Here is an 18504-nt window from a genome sequence, read left to right on the forward strand (position 1 = left end):
CATCTGTACCATCTCTGACTTGGGCGTCGGAGTGTCATTGCAGGTGGCGCCTCCCCACATATACCGCAGCAGCTCGGGAGGTCGCGAAGTCTCCGCTCTCAACCTCTAGATCCAGATCAAGGCTGGTTCTTACCATCGCAGCATTAGAGCTCCATCGACCCGTCTGGAACCCGAGGAACCGAACAGCTTGTTTTAAAATTTCTCATTATTTTATTTTATTTTTTTATTTAGATATTTTAAAGTGTAAAAAATTCGTAAAGTGATAAATTGAATAATTAATTATTATTAAATTTATAACTCTCATAAAATATACGTATTATTATCTTAATTTAAGTATTATTATCTTAATTTAAGAGTGGTTAATTTCTTATTTTACTATTTTATTAATTTTTTATTTTAGAGAATCATGCTTTTTTTTCTTATTTTTAAATATTTTAAAAACATTTTTGTTAATCTAATTCAAATATCTCAAATTTTAATAAAAATATCTCAAGTTCTAATCTAATAACATTTTAGTCTGAAAATTGAATTTTATTTTTAATTAAAATTGATCTATTTAGAGAAAAAAATAAAAAATAAAAAGATAAACAGACTAGTATATTCGGCTTTCATTCATTTAGAGCCGTATATATTTGATAAATAATTGACCCAACTCTTTTGACACTTCTAATTAATCACATTTTGTATCTTAACTAACAGTGGTAATAGTTTTAACTTTCGGTACCATATATACCATTAACCGTAAATATTTTGTTGACTGGGAGATATTTTCATGTTTGAAATAGTTGACATGGAATTTTAAAATTTATATATCAATAAACAACTTGCATTGTAGCACAAATTTTCAGATGAAGAAGAGAGCCAATCTTCCTCATATACTATACTAAATTAGTGTCTTCATTAGTTATTATTTATGTATATATATGTATGTAACGGCTACTTGCATGGTTAATTAACTATTATTGAACCATTTTTTTCAATTAAGCTATGTGGTAATTACTACTATTTTTTATTATTCTTGCGTTTCTATATTGAATGTTAATCCTATGATGAGTTTAACACAACATTGGAATGAAATTTGTAAGGAAAAGTATATAAAACTAAGAATAATCCGTCAATTTTTTAAATAATTTTATTTAATAATTAATTTTAAATTTTTTAAATTTAAATTTGAATAATTAAAAATTGATTAAATAAATTCTAATTAAAAACGGTAGAAACCTTTTTTATTTTTCTCATTTCTATAGTCGTGGACAAAAATTCTTTTCTTTTTTTTTTCTCTCCCACTTCTACAGCCGCATCGTTCACACTCCTCTCCAATTGGTATAGCCACTGCAACACCCAGAACCGCGTCGTTAGGCGACACCCCACAGCCGCCTCTCCTCCGTCGCGAAGGAAATCAGAAACAGCTCCGAAAAAAACGTCACCGACAACCACCGTCCAACAGTGCGGGCATCGTCCTCTCACGCCGCAGCCACCTCCGCACATTGCTCCCATCACGGCTTCCTCCACCGTCGTAGCAACCACCGACGATGCAGCAACCTCCGCCTTGACGTGTACTCCAATCAATCAACTGCGTCTCCTCCCCAGCGACCTGGGTTCTTTTTCCTTCCCATCTTAGAGTTTTAATTTAATTTGTGTTTTTTATTATGAATGTTTCTTTTGGATGTTTTTAATCAATATTGTTCTAAAAATTAAACTCTTATAGTGTTGGATATTTCTTTTTGAGATAATTAGTAGTTTCTTTTTAGTGTTACTCGTTCTTTGTACAATTTATTTCTTTTCTGCTTAGGGTTCTTCATGCCTTCTTTATTAGGTTTTATTAGTAATCAGGATTTAGTTTAGGATAATTCATTCTTCTAAATTTGACTAATTATTATGCATTTGTGAATGAAGGTGGATGTTGGAGATTTACTGAATACATTTAACCTTTGATTTCATAATTATTGATAGTTCTTACTTGGTTTCTATATTTTTTATAGGCTCTGGAATGTTCTTGATTGAATAACGTGTCTTTGCTTATGGCTGAATGCACCATCAAATAGTGATGTACTAATCATTGAACCTGATATGCTCAATGGAGCTGATGGCCTTATCTTCGGCTTCCTCACGCGGTTCGGAATGAAGGCTGCCCAGTTTATGGATTTTCTTGACAAAACTGGACCTCTTTGATTGCAACAAGACCTTGTAGACAAGCCTATTGGACTCTTCTACAACACTGGTTTGCAAGGTGGTGGACAAGAAACAACACCATAAGAAAACAAGCTTCTATATATATCTTAACCTTGTTCCTTATTAGATATCACTATGTATTTATTAGTTGCTGATCAAACTTGTCACGATTTATGTATATCCGTACTGCTAAAACAATGCTGGCACATCATGGAATGATATATGTTCCCATCGGATACACGTTCGACCATTGCATGTTCGAGATGGAAGAAGTGAAAGGTGGAAGCCCTTATGGAGTAGGGACTTATGCTGGTGATGGAACAAGACATGTTTCTGAGATTGAATTGCTGCAAGCATTCGACCAGGGGAATATTCTTGCCACCATCACCAAGAAGCTCAAGGATGCTGCATAAAGCATATAATATTTTTGCCTCAATGAGAGAAACACTATACCACCACAATGATCGAAGGTTTTTGGCAATTTTTTTTCAAGGTAATATATATTGATTTGTATGGAGTTCTATTCTAGTACTTCTTGTCATCTTTTGTATTATGTGTTTATCAAGCATAAAATAGATTGAAGTTTTATTTTAGTCCTTTAAGCTTTATGAATTAGTCACTTGTGATGGATGAGGTTGAAAATGAGGACTTTGTATTTATTTTGGAGACAGTTATGGCCAAATTCGGAGAAGAAATAGCATTATATGCATTGGGCTACTTCTATAAATATTTACTATATTCAAATAGCTAGATTATTTTAGATTGAATAATAATTCTGTCTTTTATTTTTAAAAGTAGATGTTTCTTTGTATATGATTGTTGATGTTTCTTTGTTTTTATAATTGTCATTAGATGGCTGTTTCTTTGTTTTTTAGATAGAATTTCTTTGCTTATGGCTGCGTATGTGTCTTTGCTTGTCATTGCAAATGGATAATTACAGAAAGTCTACTTTGAAATGATTGATGAATTTAAACTAATTGAAGAGGAATTTGAAACAGTTGATGAATTGGATAAAGTGAAGAGGCGTGATCCAAGTGTAGCAACTAGAAAGTTATTCTTTATTTAGCTAGTTGTATATTAATGATATATCCATTTTCTAAATGATGTAGCTTCACCCCCCTCAAACAAAATATAAAGTTTACTAAATGATGTAGCTTCACTTTTCAGGGGCATCTTGAAGAGGCAAAAGCAATATGCGAAAATCTACGTCAGATGTTTCTTTTGTTAAACAAATAGATTTTTTTTTATATTAAATGGATTATTCTTTTTGTATTAGTTTTAGTCATGATGAATTCCTGTATCGATAGTGTTGCAAAATTTATGGATAAGTTGAATGAATATCATGATTCCTTTCATTGCATTTTAGCATGGTGACAAATTTATAGTTACTTATATAGGATAAGTTTTTTTTTTTTCATTCACATGGCTTCTGTTAAAGTAACATCTATTTAGTATGGAAAAAGAACATCCTGATGCTTGATAAAAGTAACATCCACTTAGATCTTTGTAAAAATAATTAGGTACCTAACATAAGTTACTTGTATTTATTCTTTAGTACAGAGATGATTCAATTGATAGTGAATACAAGTATCACAAAAGAAAGAAATTTTTTTGTCTTTATCCTGATGCTTGTTTAACAAAATTTAAAGAAGGAAAAAAGATAAAAAAAGAACAACAACAATATCTGGTTATTTGCTTTTTCAAGAGCAATCAAAGTATTTTGACAGTTTTTCTTTTACCCACTGTTTGTTTTATGCGGTTATTATACTTGAACTTTGGACTCCAGAGTCCACATACACAATATACTACTTAGTACTACTTAGTGATGAACTTATGAGACAAGTGTTACTTTCATGATTAAATTTATTATCTAGTGGTCAGGGTGTATGCAACAAATGAATGGCCATCTATGTCTATTATATATTAACTATAAAAATGCTCATAAATCACAACAATTGAATCAATAAGTACAATATGTGTTCAATTACATCAAAGTTAATTTTCACCTAAAATAATGATTCATTTCAAAGAATCATCCATTTAGTATAAACAGAATCATCCATTTGTTTAACAAAAGAAATATCTGATGTAGATTTTTGTATATTGTGCTCGGCTCTTCAGGATGCCTTTGCAAAGTGAAAGCAAAATAAAGCATTTATGGTCAACGTGTATGCAACAGAATAATAGCCATCTATGTCTATTATATATTAACTATAAAAATGTTCATAAGTTACAACAATTGAATCAATAAGTACAATATAGGTTCAATTACTTCAAAGTTAATTCCCTTCTTAAATGATGATTCATTTTAAAAGAATCATCTATTTAGTATAAAAAAGAAGCATTTATTTGTTTAACAAAAGAAACATGTGACGTAAATTTTTTCATAAACATTCAAGTTGTCTACAAAAAGAAAGATACTAAGTAGGACCAAAATAAAATACATCCAATTTGCTGTACTAACAAATTGGCAAATTTAGTTTATTCCCAATTGGTGCTTACACATAAAAATACAATTCTACTATTTGGCAAAATAGTGGCAAAACCAAGGATGAAACTGAAACTTGAAGCTAAGTTCTAAACTTGACATTTACTACTCATATTGTACAACACTAAAGCCTGTCGATCTCCTTAGAACATCTGACTTAGAAAAAGAAACACATGGAGTAATACACAAAATCGGTCAAAAATCATCCACATACATACTAAAAGCAACATATGTTTACTATGGTCGGAAACATATACACAAAAAAATTAGGAGAAAAAAGGACCATGTTTCACAGTGTCTAGTTAATGTAGCATATTGCAAATGTGTAGTTAAATTTTAAACCACTCACATTTAACACAACCCACAAACACCATTTCCTTTTTTTGTCGCAAAGTCAAAGAATTTTATAAAAAATAATACAGTCCAATCTAACAAAGCAGTAACATCCAATCTCTATGTACAGGCATCTCAACAATATGGGGCCCCTAACGACATCAACATCAAGTGTCAAACAAATACATTGACCTATAATCACCACAATCGAACCCAATTTTATTCCGTCTCAGTTAAAAAAAAAAAAACAGCTAGTTTCAGAGAAAACTCATTTGAATTCCTTCAATCAAACCTCTAATCTTAGATAGCTGCAACATCCAATAAATCAAAATTCATTATATATGATTGTGTCATTATATGTATATGATCTGATTTAAAATCCACTTATAACTAATTTACTCATACCCTTTTCAATCAAGTAACACCCATGAATAGATACTAACTGATTAGTACTATTAGGTGAGGCTTCACGGCGCTAGCAGGAGGAGTCCGACGCGGTGTTCATCAGAGCAGAACAGGGAAGCCAGCATCGAGTTGTTCGGCAGAGAAGGCGACGCTTCAATGGCGCTACGACAACGACATGCAGCAGCAGCGACACAATGTGGGTGAGAATTAGACGCCCTGGTTGCTCGCACATGGGTGACACAACGGCGTTGCGACGGTCTGGGGCGAGCTTCCGACGTCAGCTGGTGCTCGCATGTGGATGGACGGAGGCGCTGCAGTGGTTGACAGCGGTTGAAAAAGGCGTTCGATGAACCTGGTTGGGAGGCACAGTAATTGGATGGTTTTGAATGCTGCTGAAATAAAACGGTGAAAAGGGGAAGAGGTTTAACTAGGGTTAATTTTGTTTATTTGGGGTTAATTTTAGATGTTGCTTCTTGTTTGTGTGGTGAAATAGATTTCGGGGTCCAGCCCAATAAGGGTTGGCAAGAGTTGGCTGGACCCCCTCTTGATTCCCTAGCAAAATTGAATTTGTAAATAATTGCAGCTAATCTTTTTACATATGGTGTGATCTGGTCATTATAATTCGGTGGTTACAAGCTATAGTTCGGATATTAAGTAAAGACATTAGTATTTTTATGACTCATAAATTATCAATACATAACTCGGTTGTTATATTTATAATTCAGTTGTTATACCTCAAACTTGGCTGTTACAGTCTGGTCTATTCCGTATTACTCTAACTGTCACCTATTACTCAAAGAATAAGTCTTGATCCATTATCTATAACTTGACCAATAAAACTTATACCTCAACCTAAATTTATCCATTGATTTATTAGCCATAGCTCGGACCAAATTCACCTCTTGATTTATTAGCTATAACTCGACCTAGTTATACTTATAAATCAAAATCCAAGTAAGATAATAAAGGTGACTTATTTTCAGTTAGAGATAATCTCAGCTATAATAGAATCATTTGAATATATTCAGGAGCAGTTACCATAAAATTAGGTGGACATCCTTAATAGCTCCGCAATACTAGGCCTATTAAGTAACCGCCTATAACACAACATCTCTATAAATACAAAACTGTAACTATATGAAAGATACGCTATTCACTATGAATAACATATACCTCATCTTATAATTTTTCTTACTTGAGTGTTGGAGTCTCTTTATAGGTCCTAACCTCCTCTGGTGTTCCTCGACGACTGAAGTATAGCTCGGCATTTATGCTCAGAAAACTCCATATAAACAGAAGGAGTAGGGATGACAATACCACCCGAACCCGCGGGTATCCACCCCGCCCCTACCCGCTCGGGGCGGGTTTTTAGCGGGGCGGGTCGGGTTTAGGTAATACCCGCCCCTACCCGCCCCCGCTATATATATAATATATAATTTTAATATATAATATGTATAATATATGTAAAATAATTAGTAAATGATTAATAATATTGTATCATATTTAAATTTTTACTTTAATTTATGTTATGTATGTGATGATGGTTATATAAATTTTGAAATTTAATTTTATTTATTGGATTTTAATAATTATAGGGACGGGGGCGGGTTAGGGTTCAGCGTTTTACTACCCGCGGGTAGAAGTGAGGCGGGTTCTATGCGGGTTATTGTACGGCGGGGCGGGGTCGAGTAGAGCAAAAACCCGCCCCTACCCTCCCCGTTGCCACCCCTAAGAAGGAGTTATACCTCGACTTAGATTACTGTGCAGAAACATTTGGTGTCCACCGTGGGTCCGAGTTTACTTAACCCCACTGCCATCTTTCTACCCGATTATTTACCCTATTATAGGTTATAATCAATGGCTCATGTGCAAAGCCCACCTCCTCCTCCACCAAGACTGAGTTATTAGCTAAGAACGCGGCGCTTGAGACCGAAGTCTAAAGGTTAACTGAGTTGTTAACACAACAGCAAAAAAACCTTAATAGTAAGAAAGATCGCAAGGATGCTCATAATAATGATGAGCATGTGTCAGAAACTCATACTCTGGTAGAAGTCACACATTCAAAGGCACTGAAAAGGCATATAAACTCTTTTTCCTAGGAAATCATGAAGTTTCAGATGTCGAAGAACTTCGCCCTACCAACCATTCTGAAGTCATACGAGGGGATTGGGGATCCGAACATACATGTTACTAAGTTCCACTCAATGATGTTTCTTAACAGTGCTTCTGAACCAATATTATATCGTTCTTTTCCCACATTTTTAGATGGTGCTGCTTTACTCTGATTTTCATCTTTACATGCAGGTTCTATCTTTACTTTTTAGAAATTGGCCAACCTCTTCACCAACAATTTTGCAGCATCCAAGATCTATATTCATGATTCTGACTACCTTAGCACAATCAAACAAGCTAACGTCAATACGAAAGTCTTCATGATTACATGACGAGGTTCAATAAGATAGCAATGGAGATCTCCAACCTCAACCTTGACGTCCATCTCCATACTTTTAAGAGTGGTCTTCGCCCTAGCAAGTTCCACGTGACTATTATTGTCGCCAAGGCAAATACTTTAGCAGAATTCCAAGAAAAAGCAATTGGACAGATGGAAATAGATGAACTTAGACAAGCTCGGCAAATCAATAAACCAACTTAATCAAAATAAGACGACCAGAAGGACTTTTTTGAATCAACAAATTGATGAGCAAGGGACTTATACCCTTCAAACACTACTTGACAAAGAACTATGACTCGAAGATGTACTCTTTTTTTTACTTACAAGATTTTTTTTACACAGAATTTTGCTTGGAGTAGTTTTAATGAGACACATCCTATATCTTCTATGTTAAGGGTAATCCTCAATAAATAGTATATTATTTTAACTTCATCATTCTTTATTTTTATTCATGCTTTTAGTTCGGCTACTGTTTTTCCTACGCTCTACACATATTATGGCAAATCAATATTAAAGTCGGCATACAAAAACAAACCGACAGTTATAAGTCGGAACCAATCCAACAAACTAGCAACTATAAGTCAGAACTAATCCAACAAACTGGCAACCATAAATTGGAATCAATGCAACAAACCAGCAACTATAAGTCAGAATCAATCCAAACAAACCAACACCTATAAGTTGGAATCACTTCAAACAAACTGATAATTATAAGTTTGAATCAGTCAAAACAAACCGACACCTATAAGTCGATGTCGGTCCAACAAACAATCATCTATAAGCTCGTTCAAAAATATATTGAAATAAGCAACACATTTTTCAACGACAAGCTTGTCCAATTTTATTTTCAAGATTATCAAGTTGATCTTGGAGGCTAATTCTCATATCTCCGAATTATAACACAAGCGCATCTCTTTTATATCCTGCCAAGTTATAACTCAATTTTCATAAAAGTTCAACCTACTTCTCTTAAAAATAAATAGGTCAAGCTTGGGGGCATTGATCTGGTCATTATAACTCGGCGGCTACAAGGTATAATTCGGATATTATGTCAAGACGTTAGGATTTTCATGACTCACAAATTACCAACACATAACTCGGTCATTATCTCTATAACTCAGTCGTTATACCTCAAACTCAGCCATTACAGTCTGGTCCATTCTGTATTACTCAGTAACTACCACCTATTACTCAGAGAACAAGTCTTAATCCATTACCTATAATTCGGCCAATGAAACATATACCTCGGCCCAAATTTACGCATTGATCTATTAGCTATAGCTCGGCCCAAATTTACTTCTTGATCCATTAGCTATAGTTCGACTTCATTATACTTATAACTCAAAATCTAAGTAAGATAATAAAGGTGACTTATCTTCAGTTAGAGAGAATCTCAACTATAATAGAATCATTTGAATATGTTCAAGAGCAGTTACCACAAAATCAGGCTGACATCCTTAATAGCTCCGTATTATTAGGCCTGTTGACTTGCTGAGTAATCGCTTATAACTCAACATCTCTATAAACCTAAAACTCTAACTACGTGAAAGATATGCTATTCACTATGAATAACATATACTTCATCTTATATTTTTCTTATTTGAACATTGGAGTCTCTTTGCAGGTCACAATCTCCAACAATATTTCTCAACGACTGAAGTATAGTTCTACGTCTGTGTTCAAAAAATTCCATATAAACAAAAAAAAAGAGTTATATCTCAGCACTAAAAAAAATTATACCTCAATTCAGATTATTGTGCAAGAAAATGGTGGATGGAAAAACAGTGAAACTATATATCATTTCCTTAAAAGGTCTCAAAATAGATTGTTTTATTCATAATTAATCAAATGGTTTTAAAGATCGAGATTTATGGAGCGGCTGCAACTAATTTGAAGTGCAACGTAATCACATCAAAATATTTAGAGAGATCATTCATAATTTATTTTATAACATATATATAAACAACTATATTCCTAACAGAAAACATAATATCGATTAACAGCTATCCAGATTTTGTGACATTAATTGTATTAGTCCCCATTCACCACTGAATACTTATATAGAGTCTAGTCCTATTAAAATTCTGTCACCAAAATTAATAGATCGTTTCCCAACAACAATAAATGAACCAACCTTAAATAAATAATAAAGACTCAGTCTTGTTCATATCATCGGTAGGTGCTACTCTCAAAGGACGAAGATGATGACGCACACATGATGCTTGCCCTAAGTTACACTCTAAACACAGTTGTCTAAAAAAATTGAGTATATATATGTATATTTCGGTAGATAAAGGATTGATCCGTCATAGATTGAAATTTTATTTAAAGGTTTGCTGTATATATAAAACAATATTTAAATTTTCGACACTTATTTAAATAGACTAATGAATTAATTACTAAATCTACCCAACTTGGTTAGTATATATATATATATATATCCCAACCATTCAAAATTCAAAAAATTTTTATTTTTCTAAAGGAATAAATTAAACAAACACCCTTTTTTTTATATAATTTTAATGTTTCTTTGTTAAGATTATTTATAATAAATTTTTTTATCATAAGTTTATTTTAAATTTGGTTATCCAAAAAAGGAAATATTGTTTTTACAAACTTATAGAGAATTTCTTTTTTTTTTTTTTTTTTTGAGGCAGAATTGGGCAAACATTTATTCCAAGCCATGCAAAATTAATTATCTTCTTCTCCCCCTAAAAAAAACATTGACTTATGAGAGTGAAGACAGAGAGACATAAAAGCATTCTCATTCATTTAACCCATGTACACTGCTGAAACTTTTTCACATCGTTCTACTTTGCCTCAACATAAATCCATAACAGCACATATATTAATAGTTATTTACGCGGATGCATTCATGTTTTATTCTTTTAATTTTTTTTTTATGTGATCGATAAACGAAAAACAGTTCAAAGAATTGAAAGTGATAATAGGGTTCGCCAAACAAGTGTCCCAGTGACATTGGCTACCGTACCCCTTTTCTTTATCCAATTTTTTGTTGATAAGTCTCATACAATATTTTTAAAAGTTTTTTTTTTCATTAAGAGATCACATTTTTCACTTTAATAATATTAATAATAAAACTATGAAAGAAAAAAAATGAAAAATTTTTATTGTGTATAATATAAAGAACAATGGTACTTATTTATATTAAATTGATTATGAATTTTAAAATTAAACAACCAAATTCTCTAGATAATTTTATTAGAAAAAAATAAACATAACAAACTTAAAAAAAGATAAGCATAACAAATTTTGTTTTTAAAAGAAGATGGTGACATAAAAATAATGGTTTAATATGCAAGTTGGTGGATGGAAGATATCAATAATTCACATTAATAAAATGGTTGACAAAGACGTGTGCGACGTGGTAACACAGAATAAGATGCGTGCGGCGGGGCTAGGACTGCCGGCGGCAGAAACAGAGAAGGAGATGTTGTGCTCACTACAACAATATAGATTATTTTTTAGGGTTATAATGTGTAAAAGAAAATTAAAATTTGTCAAAAAAACAAATTTTGATACTATTTTAACTATGAAAATATGTTAATAAAAATTTTGTCAAAAATAGTATTTTTAACATATAAGTGATTGTGAAAAAAATTTAAATCTTATTTTGATAAATATTGGCTGTCAAAAATAATTTGTTAGAAAATTTTGAGAACATATTTTCTGTGATATTTATTAATTGTCAAAAATACTATTTATTTTGACACTTATTGACTATAAAATATTTTCAACAAAAAATTTTAACAAAGAATGAAATGAGATCTTGAAACTAAAGAATAAATTGAGATTTTGAAGATAAAGAATGAGTAGTATAATCCTAAACTGAGAGCAGTGTGATGTCAAAATTAACAGAGCCCAAAGAAGAAGAAAAATAGTGGAGTAAATTGAAAACAAATGAGTATCAAAATTGAGGAGTAATTTTCTACGGTCAAATTATTCATCAAGAAAACATAGAAAATTTGACATTTGTGATATTTGTCAAAAATATATATTAATTTTGACATTTAATTATGGTGTTAAAAAATAAAATGTTAAAATAACTCTATTTTCTTGTAGTGGCTTGAGGGAGAGGGAACAAACAACGATCTTCAAAGAGCACCTAGAGTGCGGTAAAAGTGATCTTCAGAAGGTGCGTAGAGCGTGGTAAGAGTGATCTTCAGATGGCGCGTAGAGCGCGATAAGCGTGCAACAAAACTGCAAAAAAGAAGCGCAGACAGAACTGTTGTAAGAGTGTAGACGAAACTACTGTAGGAGTACAGACGGAACTGACGGAAGAAAGCGCAGACGGAACTGTCGGTAAAAAATCTATATTTATTTTTGGAAATTATGCCATAATAAATGATCTATTCCATGAATGGTAGTTATTTTTTATTAGAACAGGAATAACCAAGACTAAGATAAGATTTTCATTTGGATTGATGTAATAACAGGGATTGGTTGGATCCGGAGTTAAATTCGAAGATTAATTATTCATTACGAGAGGGGAATAAAAAAGAAATAGGATAATTTTTCACAAAAAAGATAATACTTTATATATCATTCTCAAAGAAGATACCATGACTCTCATACCATAATAAAACTATAAAAGAATAAAAAAAAATAAAAAAATTTTATTTTGTATAATATAAAGAACAAAGCTACCTATTATAGCAAAACTCATAAAATTTTGCAACATAAATTTTGTTAATTGTTAAATATATGATTATTTATGTATTTTTTATTATTAACTAAAATTTTTAAAAGGAATAATTTTATAGTATGATATCAAAATTTATACGATGTAAAAAACCTAAAAATAAAGTAGTTTTATGATATTAATAAATGTCTCAAAATATTATTCAAGGTGTAAAATATAAATACTTTACTCATTTTTCATAAATTTAATTTTAGTAGAAATTAATTTTTTTCCAATTAAAATCTTCTATTTTTATAATTTTTTAAGAAAAATATTTTGCTTGTTATGTTCTTAGAGTATATGTAATTATTTTGCTTTCAAAAATATTTATAACTACTTATTTTGATTTATAATAATTAAAATTATACAAAAACTAAACAATGAATAATTCTAAATATTATTAAATATTATATTAAACATAAAAGAATTATATTTTTAAACATTATGTTAAGCAATTAAGATAAGACATAAATATATAGAGGTAAATAAATTGCCTTTGACTTTAATTATCACTATTTTTTTAAAGGATGAAAAGCATAAAAAGATCTTTCTTAAGCAAAATAAATGTGTTCATGTTTCAATTCCAAACACAATTTTTATGACTTTTTTTTTTTTTCAATTCGCTAACATTACCAGAAAGTGTTATTATTCAAGCACTTTGTTCACAAAACCCAAAATTAAATCAATTGATGATGGATAAGCTATATATAGCAGAGTCAGCAACACCCGGCATCACTTTTTGTTTATAGCAAGGTTTTATTCTCAATTACTATTTTGTTTAAGAATTTAATTTTAATCTATTATAAATATAAAGTAATTTTATATTAATAAAAATAATTATTTTTTATATTAACTGTATGAATAATAATTTAAAAAAAATAATATAATTATATATTTATATAAAATATTTTATACTATTAATACATTAAAATTAAATTATTTGTTCAATGACATTGGCATTTTGTTCTTTTCATAAACTTATGATTAAGAAATTCTCTCTCAATAATTAGTACTGTCATTTTCTATATTTAAAATTTTAAATATCGTCCCTCTTTAACCCTTTTAGTACGGCTCAGCTTGACCCTATAAAAAATCTTTTTTTTTTTGGTCAATGCTAATATACTATATATTTCATCTTTTGAAGTAAAACGACTTTGGCAATTGGCATATCCATTGAAATTTTAAAACATAAATTATATTGTTGCATATTGTTGTCATCATTTGCTATACAATAAATTCCAAGACAGCAGCTTCAAACCAAAAAAGCATACCATTTAATTATACTATTTAAAACTATATAATAAATTAATTAATTCACTACTATGCAAGAGAGTCAGTAACACTCGTAATATATGTACGATTTTTTGCCTATACATCATCATATATTCTAAAATACTACTCTATTATTTACTTAATTATCTAATACTACATCTTAACCTAAGATCGGGGTATAGTAGAAGTTACAACTTCTTCCCTTGGTTACATAATTAAAATGAAAATAACATAACACAAGGGCGATATATATTTAAAAATTGGTAAAACTAAATTTATGAATTAAAATATCAAAATTGCCTATAAAAAATTATGTCTCTGACAATTAAAATTGAAAACCTTTTTATTTTATTTTTAATAAAAAATTGTCATCGACATAATTTTTTAAGGGCAATTTTGATATTTCACCCCCCAATGTGTAAGTCTTTTTTTCACTATCTTTGTGAGTAAAATTTGCGTGTCCTAACATATAGTATGAGAGCCAAAAAAGTTCCAAGGAGACAAAAACAACTCCAAATTTTGAAAGTGTTAGCATAGCAATCCATTCCCATGCATTTGCCATGATTATTAATGTTATTACTATTATACCCTTCCTTATGGTAGAGAATAGCAGCCGAGTAACCAAAAATGAAGGACCCTATTGGAATGTTGGCAACAACAACGTTGTGATTCACCGAAAAATTCTTTGTTCCAAATAACTCAGTTGTGGTGGAGACAGCAATGGAAGTGATTGCTCCGGTGCAGACGCCAATGAGTGCAGTGCTGATGTAAAGTGAGATTTCGGTGCTGTTTTGTAACAAGAAGAATGCACATGACATTGGTGACATTAGTGCTACCATGCAAGCTGGCCTTGAAACTCTGGATTTTCCCCTGAAATAGAAATAATTAATTTAGTACTATTACAAATTTATAATATTTTATTTTACGGTTCTGCTACGTTACCAACAGCATATTTGCCCACTTCTGCCAACTCTTATTTATAATTGTGTTTTATGAAAGTGTGTTCGTGGATGTGTTTAATAAAAATGTCTTTTTTATAACTGTGTTTAATAGAAGTGTGTTTATAGATATATTTTTTGGATGTGTCTCTTTATATATGTATTTAAAATATATTAATTATTAGACACATCCACGAATATACTTCCATGAAACACAATTATAAATAAGAGTTGGCAGAAATTGACAGATAATATGTTGGTACCCTATCCTTTTTCTTTATTTTATTTGGCAATGTTTGGTATCTGTCTCATTGATGATGATGCACACAAATATTGGGATCTTGTAATTAATAAATTTATTTTGAAGAAGACAAGTTCTTATACATAAAAGAATTGGTTTTTCAATATCTAAAGTGGTTTTAGAAATTTGGTAATTAAAGGTGGATTTAGAAATTTGGTCTATCTAAATTTATTGATATAATACAAATTGGTTTTTCAATCACTCATCACATGTCATCACGATATTCACGGAATAGTGATTACAAGACCAAATTGATTTACAACATCAAATTTTGGAGGATTAAATTGAATTAATTGGAAATTAATAGATGAAATTGAGTCATAAAACTAAATTCGAAAGATCAATTTAATTAAATTAAAATTTTAAAGATTGATTTAAGTTACTTAAAAAATTTGGTAGACCAAATCAAGTAGTTACTTTTCATTATTTCTATAGTGTTATCATGAGGTACCTACCAAATACAAGTTTAGTTTTGAGATACGATATTTGAATATATAACTTATTTGTCATATATATCAACTTAATAGCAGATATTGTAAATTGTGAAATATATTATATGTATTCATTATTTGTCTTAAAATTTTCTAGTTTATTTGTCTTCATCAATCAATGTAGATCAACCAACACATCTGTGGTCATTATTTTCTACATTAAATGAGAATGTAAATGCAGTGGTTCTAGTTGGTGATACTATTACACAAAAAAAAAAAATAGAGATAAAGGGGAAAAGAAATGAAAAAAAAAAAAAAAGAAAATATTTCTAAAATTATAAATTTGTATTAATTAATTATTACCTGTGGAAATAGTCCATGAGAGATGGCATGAGTCTTCCAAAAAAACCAAAGGATGAAGACAAAGACACCAAAGATGAAGTGTTAGAGCTTCCTCTTGATTCAGCAATTTGTCCCAAGTTATTAAGAAAAACCAAACCAATTGTTGCACCAAAAAAGTACACAAAGAAATATAACCAAAAGTCTATTCTTTTGACCATCAAATTCACTCCAATTTCTTCTCTAACAACACACACTTCTTTTTCTTCTTCTTCATCACTCTCTTTGACTTCATCATTATTAGTATTGGTGATGTAATTCTCCTCTAGAGTGTAATGGTACACTCTAAGCTTCTCCCTATTTTCATGCCATGATTTAACTAATTGATTGATCTTGAATGAAATTGGAACCAATAGTGGCAAGAAAAGTGACACTAAGATACCAATTAAAACCCCAAGTGATGAAATTTTGCTAGACACAAATTCCAAAATACTAACCACAGCATAAATCCCAGTTGCAATTGTGATCACAAAAATCACACCAAACCCAATATAATAATCACTTGATGAATTTGATGTGGCTTTGGTTTGTCTAAGAATAGGAGCTACAATTAACCCTATTGCCAAGGGCAAAACAGAGTTTAGCAACAAAAATGCTCTAGCCTTGTTCTTTTGTGGTGAGAAAAAAGCATCAACAACATTGGTATAAACCTTAGCACTCAAACCTTGGTAACTAGTTGTGATTCCAACAGCTACTTGACTATGAGACAAGAAATTTCTTATTGTAACAACATAACAAACTGTGTTGATCCAACAAATGCTATTGCCAGCAAGGAAAGTTAGCAAGAAAACATGCCAATAAGAGAGATTTGAGATATGGTTAGTTAGGAAGAGATATTGAACACCATAACCAATGAGGCCAAGAGTTGAACCTATGATTAGAACAAGCCAAAGGGGAAGGTAGAGAGAAGCAAGGCCAGAGAACCAACCAAAGAGTTTTCCAGCATCTGAGGCAAAAGCAAGGTTGTTGAGTTGGATTTGGGAGATTGAGAGAAGCTCTTTGAGTTGGGAAGAGTATGCTGGAAAATTTGTGTTTGTTCCATTTATGGATTGGAGCCAAATTATTCCTACTAAACTTAACCATTGAAGAGTTGTTGATGATGATGATAATGAAGAAGAAGAAGTTGACGATGATGATGAAAATGAAGAAGAAGACATACTTTATGATGAATGAAGAAATTTTGATGAGAGGAAATTGTTCTCCTTTTTTGGTTTTTTGTACTATGCACTCCTAACAAGCTCTTATGAGGTGGTGGGAGTGTGAAGGCCTATATACACTTCTAAAGGAATTATTACTCTGCATGTCACCTTTTCATCTATAATGTGTAATATTTTTGGTACTAAAAATACTAATGACATATATATATATATATATATATATATATATATATATATATATATATATTATTTTTGTAATAATTATTAGAGAAAAGGACAAATAGGTCTCTGACCTTTTGTCCCGCAGACATTTTCATCCCTGACTATTGAGAAATACTTTTAAATTTTTGACCTTTACAAAACTTGGACGGATCAGTCCCTCCGTCCAAATGCCTCTGTCAGGGACTGATCTGTCCAAGTTTTGTGAAGATCAGGGACTTAAAAGTATTTTTCAATGGTCAAGGACAAAAATATTCGCGGGACAAAAAGTCAGGAATCTATTTGTCTTTTTCTCTAATTATTTATATTGAGATTTGTCAATAATTTTAATCATTTTAATTGATATCTTTTTTATATTAATATATGATTTAATAATTAAATATTTATTATGGCAGAAGATCCGTTAATAAATAACTAAATATTTTTTCTCTGAAGAAACGACAGCATGCATATCTCAAAAATACTGTTGGAATGTGCTATGCGTTTTGAAAATTATAGTTAAGACATAGGAGATAATTTTTATACTTCAAATCACATTAATTAAGCTATATTTTTCTATAAATATCAAGATGAATCAATAAAAAAAGGAATGAAAACAATATAAAAAGGAACTTGTGAGAAAAATTATAAAAAAAATTCAAAGAAAAAAGATTTCAAAAACAGAATAAAAAAAGAAATGTAAATATAAAAGAGACGAGTTTAAAAATCATTACTATAAAAAATAATTTGATCTAAAAATTTTAGTTAAATTTTTTTTTAAGAAGAGTCTCAAGAAATAAGTGAAACTAAATATTTTTTATATATAATTTTTTCACTATTTTATTTTATTTCAAATTTTTTTTACAAATCTAGCCTCTAATTTTTTTTTTAAATTTAGTTTTATATATTAAAACTAAAGATAGAAAGGGAACTAAAAGCTAGCGAATGGGGTATGCTAGTCCTACCGAAATCGAAGCATTGACTTGATAGACCGTTTTTTACGTTAGAGACCCAAATCTTTTCATAGCACAATTAGCTGTTGGTAAATATGCCAGTTATCACACATTGGAAATGGATTCTCTCTAGTTTTTTTAACATTTGAGAGAATAAAGTGTAATCTCTCACCTTTAATTCTATAAATGAGACCTGTTAGAATATAATTAGAATCAATTAGAATTATTTAGTATATTTGAATATTTATTATAGAATATTATGTCTTTATTATTACGATTCTCTTAGTCCCTATAAATACCCTT

General features: G+C 30.6%; 1 protein-coding gene and 1 pseudogene across 1 annotated transcript; one reads left to right on the forward strand and one right to left on the reverse strand.

The window, feature by feature from the left end:
- Positions 1 to 2031: 2031 nt before the first annotated feature.
- LOC107644386 (NAD(P)H dehydrogenase (quinone) FQR1 pseudogene) lies at positions 2032 to 2585 on the forward strand (annotated as a pseudogene).
- Positions 2586 to 13875: 11290 nt separating this feature from the next.
- Positions 13876 to 17169, reverse strand: LOC107616135 (protein NUCLEAR FUSION DEFECTIVE 4-like). Its single transcript, XM_088500843.1, has 2 exons — positions 15858 to 17169; positions 13876 to 14694 (listed from the first exon to the last, which is right to left on the reverse strand). Exons 1-2 carry the CDS (start codon positions 17048 to 17050, stop codon positions 14259 to 14261), a joined length of 1629 nt encoding a protein of 542 aa, XP_088356969.1. The 5' UTR covers positions 17051 to 17169; the 3' UTR covers positions 13876 to 14258.
- Positions 17170 to 18504: the final 1335 nt, after the last annotated feature.

This window comes from Arachis ipaensis, chromosome B1 (assembly GCF_059453495.1).
Source record: "Arachis ipaensis isolate K30076 ecotype BB chromosome B1, ASM5945349v1, whole genome shotgun sequence".
Classification (NCBI taxonomy): Eukaryota; Viridiplantae; Streptophyta; class Magnoliopsida; order Fabales; family Fabaceae; genus Arachis; species Arachis ipaensis.

What these genes read in the sequence shown, in the direction of transcription:
- LOC107616135 (XM_088500843.1), bottom strand. Translation starts at nt 17,050, where the DNA reads ATGTCTTCTTCTTCATTTTCATCATCATCGTCAACTTCTTCTTCTTCA. An exon ending in CTCATGGACTATTTCCACAG is followed by an intron (nt 14,695 to 15,857) that starts GTAATAATTAAT and finishes TTTCTATTTCAG; the next exon opens with GGGAAAATCCAGAGTTTCAA.